Genomic DNA, 21,100 nt, shown 5'->3' with positions numbered 1-21,100 from the left:
TATGGTTCCATCTCCATTTGAACAATGTCACAATCCCGCATGAAAACGATGTAGTATTCATGCCAGGCCCTAGGGGGCAGTGCAGATTTACAAGGCGACAGCGAATGATGCACTTTGACCCCACCAAAGTTCCTTAACCCGGGAAAAAAATATGCCCGCCCACTCTGGCATTTTTCTTTTGCTCAAAAAGGCACAAAAATGGAAACATTCAACATATTTAATTTAAAAATATTATTAAAACAGTAAATTAAAGCCGACTTTCCGCCATATTTGCTGTTTTTAATGTTTAGTAGCACAGCTGCGCACGCCCAATGTGACGTGTACAAGTGCTAACGTTATCGGCGCGGTGTCGCGCCGCGGGAGCCTTTGATATGCATGCGGAGTAAGCCGCCCCTGATCCCCCGCATTTGAATTCTTCCACTTTGGAGGCAGGATTCAGAATTTTTCGTCTTCGCCGACACCATATGCACATGAGGCCACTCCGCAATACAGTCATTGCGTCTTCGTGTCGGAGAGTCGCCATGTAAACTGCCCCTTAGTTAGACAGCAGGGAACTGTAGGCAAAAATACCTTATAGGTCAGTTAGGTTCCTTTTGCAAAGCGTCTTTTAAAACCAGATGCTTCACAGGACAACAATGACCAAGCTAGAGAAGCTCATCTCGCACCCTAACTGCAGTTAACACCAATTACTGAACAATCAGCTTCCATTTCCTCCTTGTTTGTCCAACAAAAGGCCAGTGAGCAAGTCTGCTGGCTGCAGCATCAAAGCTAAACCCCCCCGCCCCAACCCAAACTGGCAGCATCGGGCTAGAAGAGCAAATGGGATCATAGGGGGTGGGAGCTCCAAGGAGACCGGAGAAGGAGAATCTTTGTCCTCGTTTGCTGTCGGGAATTTGCGTTCTCCAAATAGCTCCTTTCTCTGCTGGACACACTGTGCAACCCAAACAAAATGCATTTGTACATTGTGTTGCCATTCAGATGCAAATGAGGTGGACCTTATTTATATTTCAAAAGAGATACTGCGCTTTCTTATTATTTGATGGTAGCTTCCGTCACACCAGCTATTTCTAATCCAGTTTCAAACATCCTGGGCACTTTCAACGAAATTGCCGTGCAATCCTGGTAAAATGGCATCATTATGAAAATAATGATAAAAACGTTGACATTTCTATGCAGCACTGAAGTGTAAAAACAAGTTAACATAAAAGCAGGCATGTGTGTGTTTGGCCTGGGTCAGCGTGACGACACAAAGCAAGTCCAGCCCCTTTAAACTTTCCAACACATGTGGCTTCTAAATCTGGCAGACAAGTCAGAGGGCGGCCTACCATAACTCTACAAAGCACACGGCAGCAGGGGAGGAAAAAAAAAAGTCTGACAGTTTAGGTCACGGACGTCTAGGAAAAAGTGCAAAGAGGAAGGGGACGTGTGTTATTGGAAAAAGCTGACAAGAGAGCAAAAAGAAGAGTGAGGCCAATTTGCTTTCGTCCTATTTTTATCACTCTGATCCGAATTATTGTGAGGAAGCTCGACAGAAAACGGGACAGACGCGAAAAAGCAGGGCAAGCATCATGGTAAGTTTGCTTTTCCTCAGGAAATGTCGAGTGGGCGTGGAGGTGGGCCGAGCTGGATTCCTGTTAACTCCGTCTTTGCTGGTTGGGACACTTCAAGTGAAAAGAAGTTGAAATGGTCTGAATGCTCTGGGTTAGTTGTGGTAGAGTAATGAAAATCTGCTTTAATGTAGCTCAAATCTAATTTAGTGTGTTTCTTCTTCTTTTTTTAAATCATTTGTTCTCTTCTACAGTATTCTTGCGCACTCTCACCTAAACACTGTTTTACTCAATCATATGCTACGCCAGCTTCAATTTAGCTTGTGTCTCATTTTGTGGATTGTGTCTCCTCTAAGCAATTACTTACTTTTGGTTTTGTACTTTTTTTGTTTTTTTTTTAGCTTATTTAAGCTTGCTCACTGGCGTCTACATTTAATAGCATTAAGCTTAACACTGGAAGTCCCAAAATACCAGAAAGGCATCAAATGACCCCAATACCACACTGACTACTGGGCTTTGTCAAACAACAGACCACTCAAACAAACAATCAAGCAGGCTACCCCCCTACACACTCCTGTGGAGTCGCTGCCTAGGTGTGAAGGGGGGGGGGGTTCACTCTGGATAGCTGCAATTACCATCTTGAATATAAGAGAGATGGGTGGACTTCTTGGTGGGTCCACAGGAATTGGCTCGCTCTCGTGTGGCAGCAAAGAAGACGCAGAAGGAAAAATTGATTTGGCAACAACCTCCAACACCTAGCCACAGGAAAAGGGCAAAGTGTCATATGTCACCACATAAAAACAGTTTTGTTTTGTTGTTTAGTACACCGTCCCTTGTACTGTTGTCAAACTGCAGCTTTTGAAATATGTGAAAAGGTTGTCCACCCGATTGCCTGCCTGAGCGGTCCACTGTACAACAAAGCCAAGGCAGCCCTCCCCAAAAACACTTAAGATGCTAATTGGAGAAATCCAACCCTGTGGTTTTGCGAGTGTGAATGGGAATGACTAATGAGGACCATAGTGCTCCCAAAAGTTAGGCTGATTAGGGTCAGATGATCCTTCTCTGGTTACATAACTGATTTTTATAGACTGATTCACCCTTGGTAGTTCTAGTGTTAAGTGCTTGTGACACCATAAAAAAGAAATCTTAAGTTGCATTATTATTGGAAGGAAAATCATATTTTGGACGATTAGACTACTGTATATTTGGTGAAGTGCAGACGACGACAAATGAGTCTTTTAATCTGGCATTTAGCCCCGTCTGTGATTATGGCGCTCTGGCGCTTCCAATCTGGGTGATGACGTCGGCGGAGTAGTGATTTTGGAATTCAGCCCAATGGAGGTGGAAGCGATTTCAACAATTCTGGTTCAAGTGTGGATCTTTTAAGTGATATTGACAATCCAGAAGAAGCCTGTGGCAAACAGTCATATATGTTTGAGTCGTATTTGGAGGAGGAGGAAAATTCAGAATGACAACAAACACAAGGCTGATGACTAGTGCCTACTGTAAAATGTCATCATTGATTTTTCTCTCTACTCTCTCTCTATTTTTACAGGATATTCTTCGTATCTAAGCATTCTTCCCAGATTGATAAATCCATTGTATGATCATAACAAATAACAGTCTGGTGCTAGATGGAATATGAAATATTCAAAATGCATTTATTCAGTACAGCAGGGCTAAATTACTGTTTAATGGTCAAAATCGCCGTCGTCTTAAACCTCCCGAACGGTATTTTATGCCACCGGAGTTCGTCCAGCTCCTGTCATTTCCCTGCCAGGGACTCGGAGACAGTAGAAAGAGCTAAACAAAAGAGGAACGTGAAAGCTATGCTACATGCTAACCTGAATTGAGCGGCACTTCCAAGTCTCTTCCTCGCCTTTCGAAAACGAAAAATAGACAAAACTACACTGACTCATGTCACACACGGCGGCGGGGGTGATAACCTTCACCAATCGGCCAGCCCCCAGTGTTGAGCAGGTTTTTGCTTGTCATTCCCCTACTGTGGCCCTGGCAGGAATGCTCATTGCCGGGGACGCAGCAGGGGAATGTACGCCGTAAATGGCGCATTTTCAGTGGACAAACCGGCTGACGTCGGAGCGCGTGGCTGCCCGAGACCAAGCCGAGGATAGCGCTTTCTCGGCAGGTTCACAAAGAAGGCCAAGAGGTTTGGAAGTCTCTACACAATCGAGAACCGTAGACAAAAGCGTCGGCCGAGGGAGGCAGTCACTCTCGCCTTCTCGGTGGACATTGTCACCCACAAAATGCAAGCCACCTCCTTATTAAAACGTGTGTCATGATCCGACATAATATAAAACACGTAGCTTACTCACTTCCTTGTCCGTCCAATGGTCCCATGGTTGTCGGACTTGTTTTGACCATTCTTCGCGGTGAACGGGATCTTTTGGAAACCCAAAAAGCTCACAAGCCTCTCCCTAGTGCAGCAACAAAATCCTGCAGCACATTGGGCTGGCGTGATAAACAAATTAATCTGCAAAATCAGCTGAATCCACAGTCCTTCTGCATACTATAGTAATGGCTGTATCATGAAGATGATCTCTTCCGCTGACGTCACATTCGCCTTGGCCGGAAGTCACTCATTTCCATGGCGCGAGATTTAAAAAAATTGAATAAATATATCTGTCACTGGCACTTAAAATAGTGGTTATGAGAGGAAACCAGTGAAAATATGGTTTAATTTTGCGCTTTTTTAAATGTCTGCATTCTTTTTTTTTTTTTTTTTGCAATTGTCCTGATGTTATCAGTTACCTCCATTCGCCATTGTCAGATTTTCATCAAGAGATAAAAAAATAAGAAGCTTAACTTCTATCAAAGTTTGCAGATGCGCTACCTTTTGTTTCCCTTACAGTTTCTTGTTTCTAATGTTGTACTTTGCACCGATGGCATTAAACCAATCTAATTACCCGATATGTGATGAAATGAAGTGCTTGGCTCACATTTTCCAGCCATGTTTTGTGTACGGCGAGGAAGAGGGAGGGAAGGGGGGGATAGAGGTTATATGGGTGACGGGATGGCTCCCGGCCACACATTTGGTTTCAATTGCGTCGTTCCTCCGGGGAAAGGGAAGCTGCTATAAATAAGTGAGACGAGGCCGAGTGGCGCAGAGTGAAGCTACTGACTGCTGGCTGCAGAGCGCCTAGTGAGTGGCCTAGCTAGGAAAGCCAATATTTGCTCTAAGGCCTTTTTAGGACCAGCTCAAGTCTGGAATCTTAATGTGGTCCATAGTATTCAAAGCTCATTTAAAGAACTTTAGTTAAAAAAACTAAACATTCCTTTTTTGTGTGTCTGCTGCCTCTTTTGTTAGCAATGTTATGTAGACCTTATCGATTTTCTTATTGCTTTAAGGTTTAGTTGTAGGCAACCACCACATTATAAACCTACTCTTATTTTTATTCATGAAACTTTCTTTGGAAAGTGAGAAGACCCAGTGCAGCTGTTTTAAAAAATAATGAATAATTTCTAACTGATGCCTCGGGATTGTATATTCGTATGCTCTTATTATCCTCATTTTCACGAAGAGGATATTCACAGACCTCCGAGACGGGATGAGTTCAGGAACACGCTCGATTAAGCTAATTGAGACAGAGAAATTGTGTCCTTTTGTGCTGCGAACGATCACGAACATGGAAGTTTGTGAACCTTTGTTGTTTCATACACTCACCAGAGTGTGTGGTTATGTTTTTGAATGGATATTGATGTAGTGGTAAAAAGAGAGTTATAATTATTGATCTCTCATCTATAGTGGGACTTCACCTGAGGGCAGAATCATGTTAGTTTTGTTGAATTACACTAAAGCAATTAGGGCTGCTGCTATCGATTATTTTAGTAGTCGATTGATCAATCAACTAGTTCGAATAATTGAGTACTCAGAAACATTTAATGTGTTGCAAAATAAAGTTTAGGAGATCTAAAACAAAGGCTTGCTAAGATTGCACTTTCAAAAGAGCATTAAATGCGAATACAAAATAAATTTCCCGAGTGTTTCTTCAAACTAAGCAGAATTTCACTTTCATTTAAAAATAAGATAACTGAGCTTAGCCTCAAACGGTATGAAAAAAGTCAATTAGGACTGAAGTACAACAAAAGAGCAATTGGCTAACTTGCATAGCAAAAGTCCGCTAGCTTAAATGCTATAAAATGCTAACATTTTTTGTTTTGTTTTGTTTTTTGTTTTTTTTACAATGCTCTTAACAAATCACATATTCCCACAAAGAAACAAACAAACAAAAAAACGGCTAGATATACCTCTGAACTACATTACGAATGAATAAAAAAAAAACATTAGCTGCAACAAAAATCTACCTTATGTTGGTCTTAACAGGGAGCGGCCAGATTCAGCAATGTTAAATGAGTTGTTATATTCACTGTTGCAACTAGAGGGCGGTTAATCCACCAAAATCAACTAAACTAAATGCAAACGCTTTCAACGCAAACCATAACAACGCTACTCTAATTAAACGAATACTTGAAGCAGCAACATTTGATTAGAAGCTTTTTTCTAATCAAATTACTCAAGTTAACCGATTAATCGTTGCAGCACTAAAAGTATTGTTATATTTTTCTCTATTCGCATTATTTTGTAAAAGTTTAACACATGCTAGGAAACAATTCCCTACAAAACGAATGTAATTCACATCAATGTAAAAGAAAAAACTGAAATGATAATAATTAAAAATTAATAATACAAAGAAACCCTCAAGCATCCTTTTTCAGAAATGCTTTAAATCCTCATTCCGTCTTGCAAAATATGCCCCCAATATTTTGCAGACTAGCAGCTCCAACACCAGTGGTCTTGGTTCCCAACCACATTTTCTAGGTCCCCAATTTGACTCCGAATAGAATCATTCTTTGTCTCCATCTCGATTTGCAATATTCTTCATATTGACTTGGCCTCAGTAATTCCTCGTCTCAGGCAACTCTAAAGTCTCTGATGGTTCGCGGTCTTGGGCACAATACTATTACACTAGTATAACAATGAGAGATTGACCAAAGTCGATTGAAAGCAATCTTAGAGGGGAGAAGAATAAAAGCAGCCAACCAATATTCACGATTGTGCAGCCTTGACTGCTCTGGTTTATTCCAGTTCCAATTCTAACAGAAAAATCAACCCTTAAGTATTGTTAATGCTATAAAAAAAGACTTGTTCGGATAAAAGCTCCCCACTGTTCATGTTGTGGCTGCATGAGCAGCGGGTAGGACCATAAGTGCGTTAACAAGAAATAACATGTCATACTAGTCCTAAGTTACCTTTAATTAGTCTTAGTATTAAAACTAGGGCTGTCAAAATTATCGCGTTAACGGGCGTTAATTATTTTTTTTAATTAGTCACGTTAAAATATATGACGCAATTAACGCAGATGCCCCGCTCACAGAGTTTTAAATAACAGTACACATTGAAACGCTCACTTGTTGTGTTTTATGGAGTTTTGCCGCCCTCTGCTGGCGCTTGGGTGCGACTGATTTTATAGGCATCCATGAGCATTAAGTAATTATTGACCTCAACAATGGCGGGCTACTAGTTTATTTTTTAATTGAAAATTTTACAAATTTTATTACAACGAAAACATTAAGAGGGGTTTTAATATAAAATTTCTCTAACTTGTACAACATTTTTGTATTAAGAACTACAAGTCTTTCTATCCATGGATCGCTTTAACAGAATGTTAATAATGTTAATGCCATTTTGTTGATTTATTGTTATAATAAACAAATAGTCCTTATGTATGGTATGTTCAATGTATATATCCATCTTGTGTCTTATCTTTCCATTCCAACAATAATTTACAGAAAAATATGGCATATTTTATAGATGGTTTGAATTGCGATTAATTGCGATTAACTACGATTAATTAATTTTTAAGCTGTAATTAACTCGATTAAAAATTTTAATCATTTGACAGCCTTAATTAAAACAAATATAAATAACAGTTTTCCCCTAAGATAAGCATTTCCCTAATATTAAAAGATTGTGGCTGGTAGATTGTCGAATAATCACTGCTTTATTCTTCTGCAGTTGTTTATACTGCCTTCACTTGAAGCAGACAAGGAAGCCCTGGCACGTAGCAAATGCTCCACCCACAACGTTCCGTTCGGCAGCTGTCACTCGGCACAGTTTTAGTCTGCTCCCCAAATATCCCGCGGCCTCACAGCGCGCGACCCCGTGTCTCTATCCCCTTCGTAGTTTTCATACCATCTCTTTCTTCCTCTGCTTCGTACTGCCCGCCAAACATCCTCCACCAGCCTAAACCCTTGCCAACATTTTTAAAGGGCACAGTTTTACACGACTGATATTTCAAGTTGTCCTTATTAGGTGTCATCCATTTGAGCATTTGGTCCATATCCTTCACACTACTGATACTTTGTTCTCACGAATAAGACAACTCAAAATACTTGTAAAATGGTTGTATCCAAGTGTTTTTCACTACCAATGCCAATTTTTGGCAACTAATGCACAATTAAATCTTACTGTGCTGTTGCTTTTAGCAGCGCCAGGTCCAAATAGCAGGCATGTGTCCAGCACTGCTTGCCTCTTCGACCTCTGTGAAGTTGGCCCCCGTCAGATGCAAATTTATACAAATATGATGAAAATCGTTTGTGCTACGTTTGTGCATGATCGTTTTTTAAATATTTCCTGTAACCTACCTGGAATATAGACCCCACTCACATGACGTCACAACCACGCCTCCGCGCCATATTGTCCCTCAGCTCGTCGTGTTTACGCATTACCGCTACGTAAATTCCTCCTAATATGGCGTGGTTTTCTGCTCATTAACATTAATAATCAAAATGGTGAAGGCATGTGTGGCGGTTGGTTGCAGTAACAGAGAAGATAGACGGAGAGACTTGAAGTTCTACCGTATTCCGAGAGACCCGGTGAGGAGAGCGAGATGGGCTGCTGCAATTCGACGAGAAAACTGGGCACCAAACGATCACCACAGATTATGTAGTAGTCATTTTATATCTGGTAAGATGCATTTAATATATATTTAGAGGGTTTTGGGCTGACAACCACAATTAAGATCATTGCGAGGCTAATCGCCGACAACATACAGTTTCAAATTCAAGATGCTTATTTCTTCCACCATCATTTTTAAAAAAATAATATTTAGCTGGTAACAAGTGAAAGAAGCTGGCCTCGTCTACGGATCATCAGTTAAACAGGGGTGTCCAAACTTTTTGCACAGGGGGCCAGATTTGGTGTGGTAAAAATGTGGGGGGCTACCTGGGACGATTTACGTAGAACAATACATTTAAAGAAATTTTAGCAAGCCCTTCTGTGTGTCACATTTGCTTTATTATTATTATTATTATTTTTATTCATAATGTCAACAATCTCGCCCATGTGGCGTTCTCTTTCGACCCTCGGGCTCGTGCGAAATACTGCTGCTGTGAAATTAAATTATCTTCAAGTTGCTTTAATTTCTCGTTGCGTATCTTCCGTCTTGTCGTACATGTCAGCGTGTCTTGTTTGGTACTATCGCCTCACATCGAACTCTTTGAAAACAGCGACTGTCTCTTTGCAAATGAGGCAGACACAGTTGTTGCAAATTTTATTGAAGAAATAGTCCAATATCCACCTATCCTTGAAACTTCGGCCATCGCAGTCAACTTTTTTTTTTATATTGATTGTCGCCATTTTAGAAAATTGGAAGGGTCACACGGGGTAATGTTGCTTAGAGTGCTGCTCTTAAAGATTTTCAAACTTTCATGAGAATAGGCTGAGTTTCTGTGGACAAGATAGTTGTAGATATCAGGGTAGCAGATGTCAGGCAGAGAGGGCGAAGACAGCGGGTCGAAAAATATCGGTTTAAGCATCAAATATGGATCTGGCAAATGGATAGACTGAAGCTTTTCCACATAACGCCTTTTATGCAACGCATCCAATGAGTTTTCAGCATCTGAAAGCACCGGGGCTTCCATGAATTGCACTATAAATTGCACGACAAATTGAAACCATTGAGAATACGGATAAACAATGACGGACAATATGGCGGCCAGATACAGCGACACGTCATTGTGTGACGTTGGTGAGTGGGGTCTATTGGACCTTCTCGGTAATAATTGGGGAATTTTCCTCCTAACAAACTTCTTTCTTGCGGGGTGCCACAAGGCTCTATTTTAGGGCCTGTTATCTTTGCGCTTTTATTCATAGGCGGAGTTTGACTTTTGGGGCAGGGGGGGCACAACACGTTGATGACCCCGAAACGCAGTGTCAGCAATAAAATTTACTTACAAGAACATTTATAATAATAAGTTGACAATGAGCGTTTTTTTGTTTCCCATCATTCTAGAGGGGAATTCTAAATCAGGCTGCTTAGGCAATACTTTTCGCCAAGATCGTCTACATTCAATATGGTACGCCCGCCAGTGTCGTGCCAATGTAGGTACCCCAGTCAAAAATTTTATCCCCTGGGCGGGGTCATATGGGGGTAGATTTGTGTCTTTATTATTCAATCAAAAAAAGTTGCTTCAATCAAAATATATATTTTCAACCAAAAAAAGTCGCTTCAATAAAAAAAAAAAAAAAAAAATGTTTGAATGCAAAAATAAATTTAAAACTCAAAAAATGCATGTGAAAGCTATTTTTCTTTGAATTTCTTTTTTTTTTTTATTGAAGCAACTTTTTTGATTGAAGTAATGTTGATTTGTGTTTGGGCCACATTTTGGCATGGACATTTTTGTCTTCATTATTCAATCAAAAATAAGTTGCTTCAAAAAATATATTTTCAAAAAGAAAAATCACTTCATGGAAAAAGTTTTTGAATGCGAAAAAATATTTGAGATTGAAAAATGTGCATTTGAACACTTAGTTTTTCATTGAAAAAGTTTTCTTTGATTGAAGCAATCCTTTTTGTGTTTGGGCCATATTATGACTAGGACATTTGTGTCTAAGTCCCCAAATCCCTAAATCCTCTAATCCCCCCAAAAAGTTGTTTCAATCCAAAAAAATATTTTCAATCAAAGAAAAAAATCATTTGAAAAATAAATTGCCCTTCCATAATTTTTTTTTTTTTTTGGGGGGGGGGAATTATATGCAAAGCAAATGATCGTCTAAGTGGGTAGTCACATGATCTGTTCGAAAAAAATAATTTTGACCAATTATAAAAATATATTTTTTGGTTCATTTCATTCATTTTTGTTGCAGTTTTATTGCCTTACAACTTTTAAATATATATAGGAATGTCAATTACATGCAATCACACTTTTCGGTCACCAGGGGAGGTCCCCCCCCCCCCCCCCCCTAAAATCCGCTTATGGCTTTATCTCCTACCTTTAGGATGTATTGTAAAAAAAAAAAAAAAAAAAAAAACATATCTCTTTTCATTTTTATGCTGATGACCTGCAGCTGTATCTGCCGCTGAGACCCAACAGACAAACTGCTGTCACTAAATTGATGGAGTGCATATCCGATGTGAAGCAGTGGCTAGCACTAAACTTCTTACATCTTAATGAGAGCAAAACTGAATATATCACTTTTGGCACGCCTTTTATGATTAATGCCCTTGAGCCCAACTCTGGCGCTCTGGCTCCCTTTTTTACGGCACATGTTAAGAATCTCGGAGTGTAATTTGATTGCAGGCTCAACTTTGAAAAACACTAGTTCTGTTGTAAGAGCAAGTTTTTTCCAGCTCTGTCTCTTGGCCAAAGTGAAGCCTTTTCTTAGTCGCCACGACTTGTGAAGGCAATTCACGCTTTTATAAGCTCAAGGCTGGACTACTGCAATGCACTTTTTGTTGGTCTTCCCAAGTCCTCAATCACCGTATTTTTCTGACTATAAATCGCAGTTTTTTTCATTGTATGGTTGGGGGTCCGATTTATATTCTGGAGCGACTTATGTGTGAAATTATTAACACGTTATTATATCATTTCACATGTTATTTTGGTGTTTTGGAGTGACACTGATGGTTTGGTAAACTTGTGAACATGTTCTTTATGTTATCTTTATCCAAATAACTCTTATTAGCTATGTTACGTTAATATACCGACCACGTTCACATTTCGTTGTTCATGCATCATGTAACTTTATCATACTGTACACTAATTCAGCATGTTGTTCTACATTGTATTTTTATTTCAAATTGCCTTTCAAGTTGACATATCTGTTCCATGTTGGATTTTATCGGGTAAATTTCCCCCCAAAATGCGACTTATAATCCGTTGCGATTTATTTATGTTGTTTTCCTCTTCGTTTGGGTATTTTATGGCTGGTACGACTTATACTCAGGTGCGAAAAATACGGTACTCGTCTGCAACTTGTTCAAAATGCTGCTGCTCGATTTTTAACCGGTACACCTAGACGTGAACACATTACCCCTGTGCTATCATAGCTCCACTGGCTTCCAGTCCATTTTGGAATTGATTTAAAACTTTCACTGTTTGTTTTGAATTCTATTGATGGACAGGCTCCTTCTTATTTATCTTATTTTAACCCTCCGTAACTGTGGCAGGACTTTTCGTTGTACCGACCAGCTTCTTCTGCAAGTTCCGAGGTCGAAACTTAAACAGTGGGGAGACCGATCTTTTGCGGTTTCTACCCCCAGGTTGTGGAATAGCCTTCCCACTGAAATATGAACTTCTACGAATCTAGGTCCTTTTAAGTCTCGGTTAAAGACACACCTTTTTTGACTAGCCTTGTCCCCAGATGAGGGTAGCCTGGTTTTATTTCTTAAGGGTTTTTAATGTTTTCGGATTTTATCTGTTTTTTTTGTTTTATTTGCTGTCTGACTTTTATTGTGATGCGCTGTTTTTGTTTCATTTCCTTTTTTTTTTTTTTTTTTTTCCCCTGAATGTCCTTCTTTCCTGTCTTTTATTTATCGTGAGCCATGTTTGTCGTTGTTGTAAAACACTTTGAAGGACCTTTCGGGTTTTGAAAAGGGATATATAAATAAATTTGATTGATAAATTTTTACATTTCTTTTATGGGTCAATCAGAGATCAACCAGCCCCACATTTTGATTAAAAAGGGCCCAAAAATTGTGTCAATCATTCGTGCTTCGTTTGTGCTGTAAACATTATAGTGCATGTGACACGAAAAAGCATGTTTATATTTTATGAGGAAGTGAGTAAACATCTTGTTTTGTATTATGTCAAATACTGGAATCATTTTAATACGGAGGTGGCTTGCATTTTGTGGCTGACATGCTCCTTGTCGCACATACCCCCGCCGGGCGAGCACTATACTCGGCTTTTGCACTTTGGGTGTGCCCGATGTTCTGTCAAATTTTCCACCCGATCAGAAATTGCAACTTTGTGTTAAAAATAGCCCCAAATACAGCGATTACAAAGTAAACACTACAAACTTTCTTTAAATAAAGGACTACTTACATTTGATCATTGATAGGCATGTAAAAAGCTCTCCTCATGCACATTAGCTGCACGTTAGCTGCACAACAACTGCAGCCGCCCTCCTCTGGGAAACAAGCTGTAAATTGCTCTCGGCCGCGCGGTTTGCCCATCAGCAAAGACAATCAACAACCCAGTCGTCATGTCAAATAATCCGGGCTAGTTATGTGTGATTTTTCGCTTCGAAGACTTTGAAACGTCACTCGGTTCGGGTTAGCATTTCGGCTAGCTGTCACGCCTCTTGGTTTGTTTACATTCTCCGAAGGCGGGGAAGGGAAATGACATAAGCCCGATTTAGGTGTCATAAAATATCGTTCGGGAGGTGCGACAGTAAAGGTGAAGTCGACAGTTTTGACCATTATGGAGTAATTTTGCCATGTCGTCCTAAATAAGTGCATTTTTATTATTTAATATTCCATTTAGCACAAGACTGTTATTTGTCATGACCATGCCATTTATTTAGCTTTTTTTCTCACGTCGTATGCTCTTTAATTGTTTGTGTCTCAATGGTTTTGTAGATATCATGCTTTTAATTTGTAGTGATGACGTCACACATTTACTGCAAAATGGACCCGAAGTGGTGCCATTTCTTTGTGGTAGTTTGTGCAGGAAAGGATTTCGTTTGCGCTGCTATCGTTTTATAGATATTCGGATGTTAATTTCGAGTGATGACGCCACTCGCAGGTCTTCCGCATCCTAACTCCTGCTGCTGAAAGAAGTGTACCAACTCGAGCTGGGAATCTTTGGGCACCTAACGATTCAATTGCGAATACGATTCAGAGGCTCCGATTTGATTATAAAACGATTATTCATGCATCCCCCTCCTTTTTTTTTTTTTTTAAATTTTTTTAATGTTTTGTACATTATTTCCAAAATTGTTCAAAAATCCTCTCAGGCTAAACCAAACTACTATTTCAGTATCAAGTTAACATATAACAGTAAACAAATATACAAAAATAACAGTAAATAAAAAACTCCGGTCCCCATTCTGTATCACCAGCTTTAAACTACATTCAATTAATTTAATGTTGTGAATCAACTGTTACAGTTGTTAAAATTGCTCCCGTTATTCCATAATTTCCCTTCTGTCTACTTTTGTCAAAGTTTGAACACTATTTCATCATTTAAAGGTAGATTCAAGACAAGATTCTGCCGATTTAGGAGTATTCTAGATAAAAAGTTAATTAGGTTCGCTACAACAGAGCCTTCTAGAGAGGTCCACTGCTTTAAGATGGCGGCTATTTACTTACGCCGGAAAGTCTGTCATTTCGCATCTCTGTTCAATAATACATGTTCTAACACCGACGTCGTCTGTCATTTTGCATCTAGTTCTACATATATATGATATCTACTGTAGCCGTTTGTTTGTTGCAACTAGCAACTGGGCGTTGTCTGTAGCGGCTGTCAGCCGCAGTCAGGTATGATTGTTTTTTTTTTATCTAGCTGCATGAGTTGAACATGATATTTACTCTCGGTCCGTTCCTCATTGCGTCCCAACGACCGCGCTGACTATGTTTTACTTCCGCTTTACCTGGTATAATTCAATAATCGGAATTTGGATATTTGTGAATCATTCTCGAATCTTCCACGGCCGAATCGCCAATAATCTAAGAATCGGAAATTTCGCACGCCTCTAGTACCAACTCTCTCAATAACTAAGGGGTGTCCCAACAGCTAGCACAAACGAATGGCACCACTTTTGGTCTATTTTCTAGTAAATAGGGGGCTGGAGATATTAATTTGGAGTGATGACGTACAATCGTGTAGAAGAAAAAAAAAAGTTTTTTTTTTTCTAAGGGTAACCAGTCAATGTATCAATTTTAAATGGGCTTCAACTTGTGGATTTTAACAATACAAATATGGGCTTGGTTCCTATCCCACAGTACTAGTACAAAATACTATAGTACATGGACCTTGAGCAGGATATTTAGGTCATAAGGGAAAATGCTCAAATGGCATTTCATAATCCTCAGTAAAACAACTGTTTACCGTCTAAATGGATTCTCTATGACAAAAATAAATACTCTTCTACTTTGGACGTTTATGCTGGTGTTGATTTATGATTTAGTTCTCACCGTCTGATATACCGTCACTTTGTTCCTTTAGCGTCACTTCAAGGTTGCACTTTGCAAGTCGATGGTTGCGTGACTAATATTGACGTGCATGGAAGTTAAATTGACTTGTGGCATAAGTGAGACGGGCTAAGTACAAAATAACACGCATAGAGGACTCTAAAGGCCAAATTATACTGGACACGTCTTCGGTACCAATAAGCCAATCTCTGTTGACTGCGTGCTCCGCAGTAGGTCAAAAATAGGACAAAACATACCATCTGCGCGCAACGGCGGTCCCGCAGCTCTATGCCATCATGGGCTCTCGCGTGATCGTATGCAATAATGTGACATTAAAAACAACGACAAACACACGGGGTCTGTACTCAACAGAGAAGCAGAGAGAGAGGTGGACTTGATTTGACTTAACATTTTTCCCCAATTTTTTTTTTGCTTTAACCATGGGTTTGTGACACTAATTAATTACTGTTTTAAATTCCATAACATAAAAACTCACCGTCCATCTTCATAGCTTCTGCTATGGCGTACCATGCAGCTTCCTTTGTCGCATCATAAATCACTTTGTGACTTTCCACCCTCTTGATGAAGTGTTCTTCATCCATGTTCGCTGGTGTTTAAACCGTGAATAAGCACCTGGCCTGTTGACTCCAGGCCTTGCTTCACCCATTTTGAAGGATGCATGTCCAGCAATAATAGAAAATAGGGCAAACCATCCGGCGGGCTCATGTACGTCAGAGCTGGTCCACAGTGTTTTCGTAGCGGTGACGCGGCTGGGATAATTCAAACAAAAGGATAGAATGGAAACGCAGGATTGGCTCCGGTGCTATATCTTGCCAGACCCAGACTGCAAACGCGTCCGGTATAATTTGGCCTTAAGAGTGGCTGTTGCAAACACTTAAAGTGTGTATGACAGGATAAAAAAGTCTTAAATAGCATTTTCATGTGAATTGGAATCATATTTTGTATGTACTATGTACAACAATTTGGCAAAGGGCAGATGACGAGAAATGAGTCTTTTAATCTGCTGTTTAGCCACGCCCACCATTATAGGGCTCTAGTGTCCCCAACAGGAGGATGACCTCGGCAGGGTCATGGTTTCATCTGATTTAGAATTCAGCCTATTGGTTTACTTTTCAGAACGAGGAAAATGCAACGAAGAGACGAGCAAATTGTCATTGTTTCAATCTCTCTACTCCAATATTTTTATAGGATATTCTATTCTCTTATTGCTAAATAAATGGTATGGTTATGAAAAATAACAGTCTTTTGCTAAATGGAATATGAAATATAAAAAATGCATTTGTTCGGTACGACATGGCAAAATTACTCCATAATGGTTAAAACTGTCGACTTCACATTTACTGTCGCACCTCCTGAACGATATTTTATGCCACCATAGTTAGTCATTTGTTAGTCTTTTGTCATTTCCCTGCCCCGACTTTGGAGAATATAAACAAACCAAGAGGCGTGACAGCTAGCACACATGCTAACACGAACCGAGTGACGTCTCAAAGTCTTATTTTCAATTTTCGAAGTGAAAAATCATGCAAAACTAGCCCGGATCATTTCACACAGTGGCAAGGTTGGCGATTGTCTTCGCCGATCGGCAACCTGCCCGGTACCGAGCAAGTTACAGCTCGTCGTTCCCCAGCTGCAGGAGAGCTCGTTTGCGGGGAAGTGGCTGGACAATGATCGCCGCACAAACCGGCCGACGTCGGAGGAGCCCGTAGCGGCCACATGGTCAACATGAATATGACGTAAATTAACGCTTAACTACACGGCGAAGACGTAAACAGTAAGAGAGCAGCGTGCAGTTGTTGTATGCAGCTAAAAAGGCAGGATGTGTCTGAAAAGAGCTTTTCTACATGTCCGTCCATGATCAAATGTAAGTAAATATTATTTTATTTTAAAAAAGTTCTTAGTTTTTACTTTGTAATCGCTGTATTCGCGGCCATTTTAACACAAAGTTGCAATTTCTGATGGGGTGGAAAATATACACAGAACACCAGGCACACAAAGAGGGCAATAAGCCAGGTTTAACGTACTCCCAGCGGGCTTCACGACAAGCCGCCGGTCGTCGGCCGAGTGGCATTCTCAGTGGACAAGGACCATTGTCAGCCACAAAATGCAAGCCACCTCCGTATCAAGGAGGTGGCTTATAAACGTGAGCCATGATCCAAGTATTTGACATACTACAAAACACGATGTTTACTCACTTCCTCGTAAGTCCAATCGTCCCACAGTTGTCGCACACTTGTCTTGGCCGATCTCGTGGTGAACGGGAACTTTCTGAAACCCAAAAAGGCTCACACGGTGCACCCTGGTGCAGCTACAAAAGCCTGCAGCCGTTTGGCTGGCGTGATGTGAAAAATAAATGAATTAATCCGCAAAATCAACTCAATCCGCAGTCAATCTGCACACTATAAAGCAATCCTATATTGTGAGATGCTGACCCGGGTGACGTCACATTCGCATTCGTCCTAAACCCAAGACTGGAGCCAGATGTTACTCATTTTCATGGCACGGGATTCATCAATTAAATATATAAAACGATCACTTCCACACACATCCAAGCGGTCAATTTCATTCAGGAGCATAAAACACTGCGTCAAATATGAAATAAACATGCTTTTTGGTGTCACGCACTTTAAAATACAAAAGGATGATGTGACAATCTGATCATGTAAGCCTGGAGGCGACATGGCATCGTACTTAAACCCACACTTTGTATCCTTCCACTGAAGACAGCAAAAATGCACTGCAAATTGGTAATTTAAATTTTCAACTTAAAAATGGTTAAAAGTGCATTTTCGCTTTCTGTGCTAAATACTTGTATTAAAAATGCATGCATTTGTGTAAAAAAGATAACAAAAACAAAAAAACACACATGGCATCTGTTATGCTTTTGCATCTGTTTTATTACATAAACCACAATGTGCTGCATTTTCTGTCTGTGACAAGAGCTATATAATTAAACTGATTGCCAATTCAAAACATCACGAAAAAGCACCAATCTCCAGATCATATGAAACAGATTTTTTATAATTATTTTGCACTTCTTACTTTTAAAACCCCTATCAAAAGTCTACTACGCTTGATGCTAACATATAACGAGAAATGCAATAAAAGGGCGAGCAGAGATTAGCATTGATGTTACGTTCATTATACACCCTCAAAAGAATAAAAAACAACAACCGGTCTGTGCTTGGAACAGCAACACAATACAGATAGATCTTCCAAACCATCTTTGATTAGAACGATCCTTCATGTAGAAAAACTTGTTTACAGCAATTCTTTTGGAGTGCACTGAACAAGCCTTGTTCCTTGTCTTCTTTTATCTTTCCTAACCTCATCACATCAAAACATTATGTCGGCCTCACATCCGTTAGACGATCGCGCATTATCGTTGTTTACACCTTTTTGTTTGCTGCGTCACACCGCTTGACAGAGGAGCCAGACCAATGAGCACTTAACATAAACGTTATTGTTTTAGCAGGCTAGCAAGTGGCATTGCTGCCTTCTGCATACTAATCATTAGACAGCCAGCTTCCAAAAAAACACACACACACACAAAGCAAGACAACAGGACAAGGGAACCTTTAAATAGAGGCTTACGTCGAGAACCTAACGGTGAAGAGAAAACTGGCCAGACAGCTTGGGGAATTTGTGTATTGAAGATTCGTTCGCAATTGCGTGTTTTGCATAAAAAGTACTGTTAAGAGCATGAACTGACTGTGCAGAGACATAATAAACACTGGGGAAGGAAGGTGCACAGACCTCAATAAGTCTGCCAAAATCTTCTATCATGAGCTCTTGCACTGGTTTCAGGGAAAAAGCAGTTGATTGTTGGTTGATGTTAAAATTATATTAGTGGGAAGTATTATAGGGCTACACTATAAGCCTGCAAAATGTCATTTTTTCCCCTTCACAAAATATATTTCCCAATACTGACACTTAAAACAATAATAGTAATAAAAAATATAGAATTTATTTTAGAATGTGAAATGTTTGACTTATAATAGTTTTCATCAGTCAAGAAACTAAGAAGGACACAACCCAGAATTTATATACATTATGGATTCTACAAATACATACCTGAATGAGCTAAATATTTTGTAGATGTGAGAGTACATCAAGGACGGATCATCGTCAATTACAGAGCATATTATCACACCTCTGGTATTGAATGTATTCGCACATTAAACATAACTGTACCGAGTATCTGTACATCATGCTTAGTGAAATAGAAAGTAGCCCTTTTGCTAACAAACAGACAAGGGCATAGATTTGCATAGGGACTGTAGGGACATAACACTACCAACTTTTTAGGATGCTCAAATTGTCCCCACCAACTTTTAAGGAACCTTACTTGCATTATATAGTGACTTCAGTTATGTAGCTCATTTAGATTATCTTCCCATATGTTGTAAGAATTGACCCTACCATTACTTAGTGAATTATTTTCATTATGTCCAGACTTACTCACTTGCTGAATGTGCCCGTCCATTTTTCCGTTTGATTGGCTGATGACTAGAAAACACATGCGCACACTTGCAAAACCACGACAGAAATGCATGACAACATGCCGCCTCGTCCGCCTCCTTCGAAGAGGAAGGATATTAGAAGTATTTTTTTCCCCCGCCAGCAGCAGCCACTGTAAGTAATGTAAAAAGACGTCAATGTCTTGGAGGTGGGGAACACACCACTAATTTTGCAACGGAAAGTCTGACTTGCATCAGAGTTAGCAAGTTCACACAGTTTAATGTTATGCTAACCTGCAAAACTGGAGTAAGAAGTTGCCTAGAGAGATGTCCTCCTGTAATTAAACTGAGAAATGTAGTGAACTCCGCTGGAAACTATAGAACCAGCGAAACGTGAGCAAGATGCTGCTTATAGAAAGCTGACCCATTCTTTGTTTCACAGGAACGTGTTGACAGTCAAAAAAACAAATGCTGCTGCTGCTACACTTTTGAAACCAAATACCTACAGTATTAGTGCATTTCTTCATTAATAAAAATATTCATTTATTTTCTACATTTATTTAAAAAATAATTTTACTTGCAGCCCTTGCAGACATTTTCTTCCAGATAATCATGCATTAACCATAACTGAGGTACAAAGTTGGATTAATCCCGTTTTTGATTCTTTCCATAATTGCTCAACCCACTGATGCACTTTAGAGATGAAAATAAGGGAGAAGAAAATGAATGAAACAACCAATTAAAGCCATGTATTACTCTTGTGGTGATGGACAGTGTAGACTAACGTGTTGTTCCATGTATACTAGTAGGTTAAGTAGTATCTCTCCCTGCCCAGCCCCCTAAAAATATACAAAAACCAACCACTTTAAATTTACTTTATATAAAACTGACTTTCTCCCATGAATAGAACAATATTAACATTTTTTCTTTATTATTATTATTTTTTTACGTGAGAAACACATCAGCATATTCGTGAGAAATGTAGCCCATGTTCACCCTATCTGTTTGGTGTTATTAATGTCCTGTCCTCAGCAAAAAGTGTACATGCATGATACCAATGCTGAGACCAAACCTACGCCCTTGCAAACAGATAAGAAAAATTAGCAATTGATTAATCGTAATTTTAAATATATTTAAAATTTATAGGACTATAGATCATTCCTTAATGAGCTTTAACCAACAGCACCTCTACTGGATATAGCTTGGTTGGGCAGCCCATTATGCCTCAAAACAATCACAATACTAAATTTTATTGAATCAAATACTCGTATAGCCATGCTAGGAAAACCAATCAAATGTTGACTTCAGTACAATATTTTCAAATACCATTCAAGAATTTCACTCAATCCATCCCCTTTTGACTAGCCTTTCCTCTAAATCAAAGTAGGACAGAGATGTAAGAGACAGAGACCTTTCTTCTGGTGGAAGAACGAACATTTCCCTAAATCTTTTGTGGATATTTCCAGAAGCTCACTTCAGTCCTCTTCAACTTCAAAGTAAGCAGACAAATCCTCATGCCTCCTGAGTCAAGTGCCATGACCTCCCTCATGGCTAAAAATACACTTTGTGCTGGTAGGTGGTCTGGAGTATTGGGCAAGCTTCCAACTTGTAATACAAACTACTAGTTACTGCTCCT

At 39.6% G+C, this 21,100-nt stretch overlaps 1 protein-coding gene across 3 annotated transcripts in view; it reads left to right on the top strand.

Annotated features, from left to right (window-relative positions):
- Positions 1–21,100, top strand: part of sgcd (sarcoglycan, delta (dystrophin-associated glycoprotein)) — a 357,132-nt gene that overhangs the window by 169,323 nt on the left and 166,709 nt on the right. The window contains exon 1 of one of the 3 annotated variants that reach the window (XM_057821020.1): positions 1,115–1,571. The exons of the other annotated variants lie outside the window; for them this stretch is intronic. Within the exon in view, the coding sequence (XP_057677003.1) occupies positions 1,569–1,571 (3 nt within the window). The 5' untranslated portion in view covers positions 1,115–1,568. Of the gene's footprint in view, positions 1–1,114; positions 1,572–21,100 lie in introns of those variants that run through there. 3 annotated transcript variants of the gene reach the window in all.

Source organism: Corythoichthys intestinalis, chromosome 18 (assembly GCF_030265065.1).
Source record: "Corythoichthys intestinalis isolate RoL2023-P3 chromosome 18, ASM3026506v1, whole genome shotgun sequence".
Classification (NCBI taxonomy): Eukaryota; Metazoa; Chordata; class Actinopteri; order Syngnathiformes; family Syngnathidae; genus Corythoichthys; species Corythoichthys intestinalis.
This window is presented reverse-complemented; position numbering and strand designations above follow the sequence as displayed.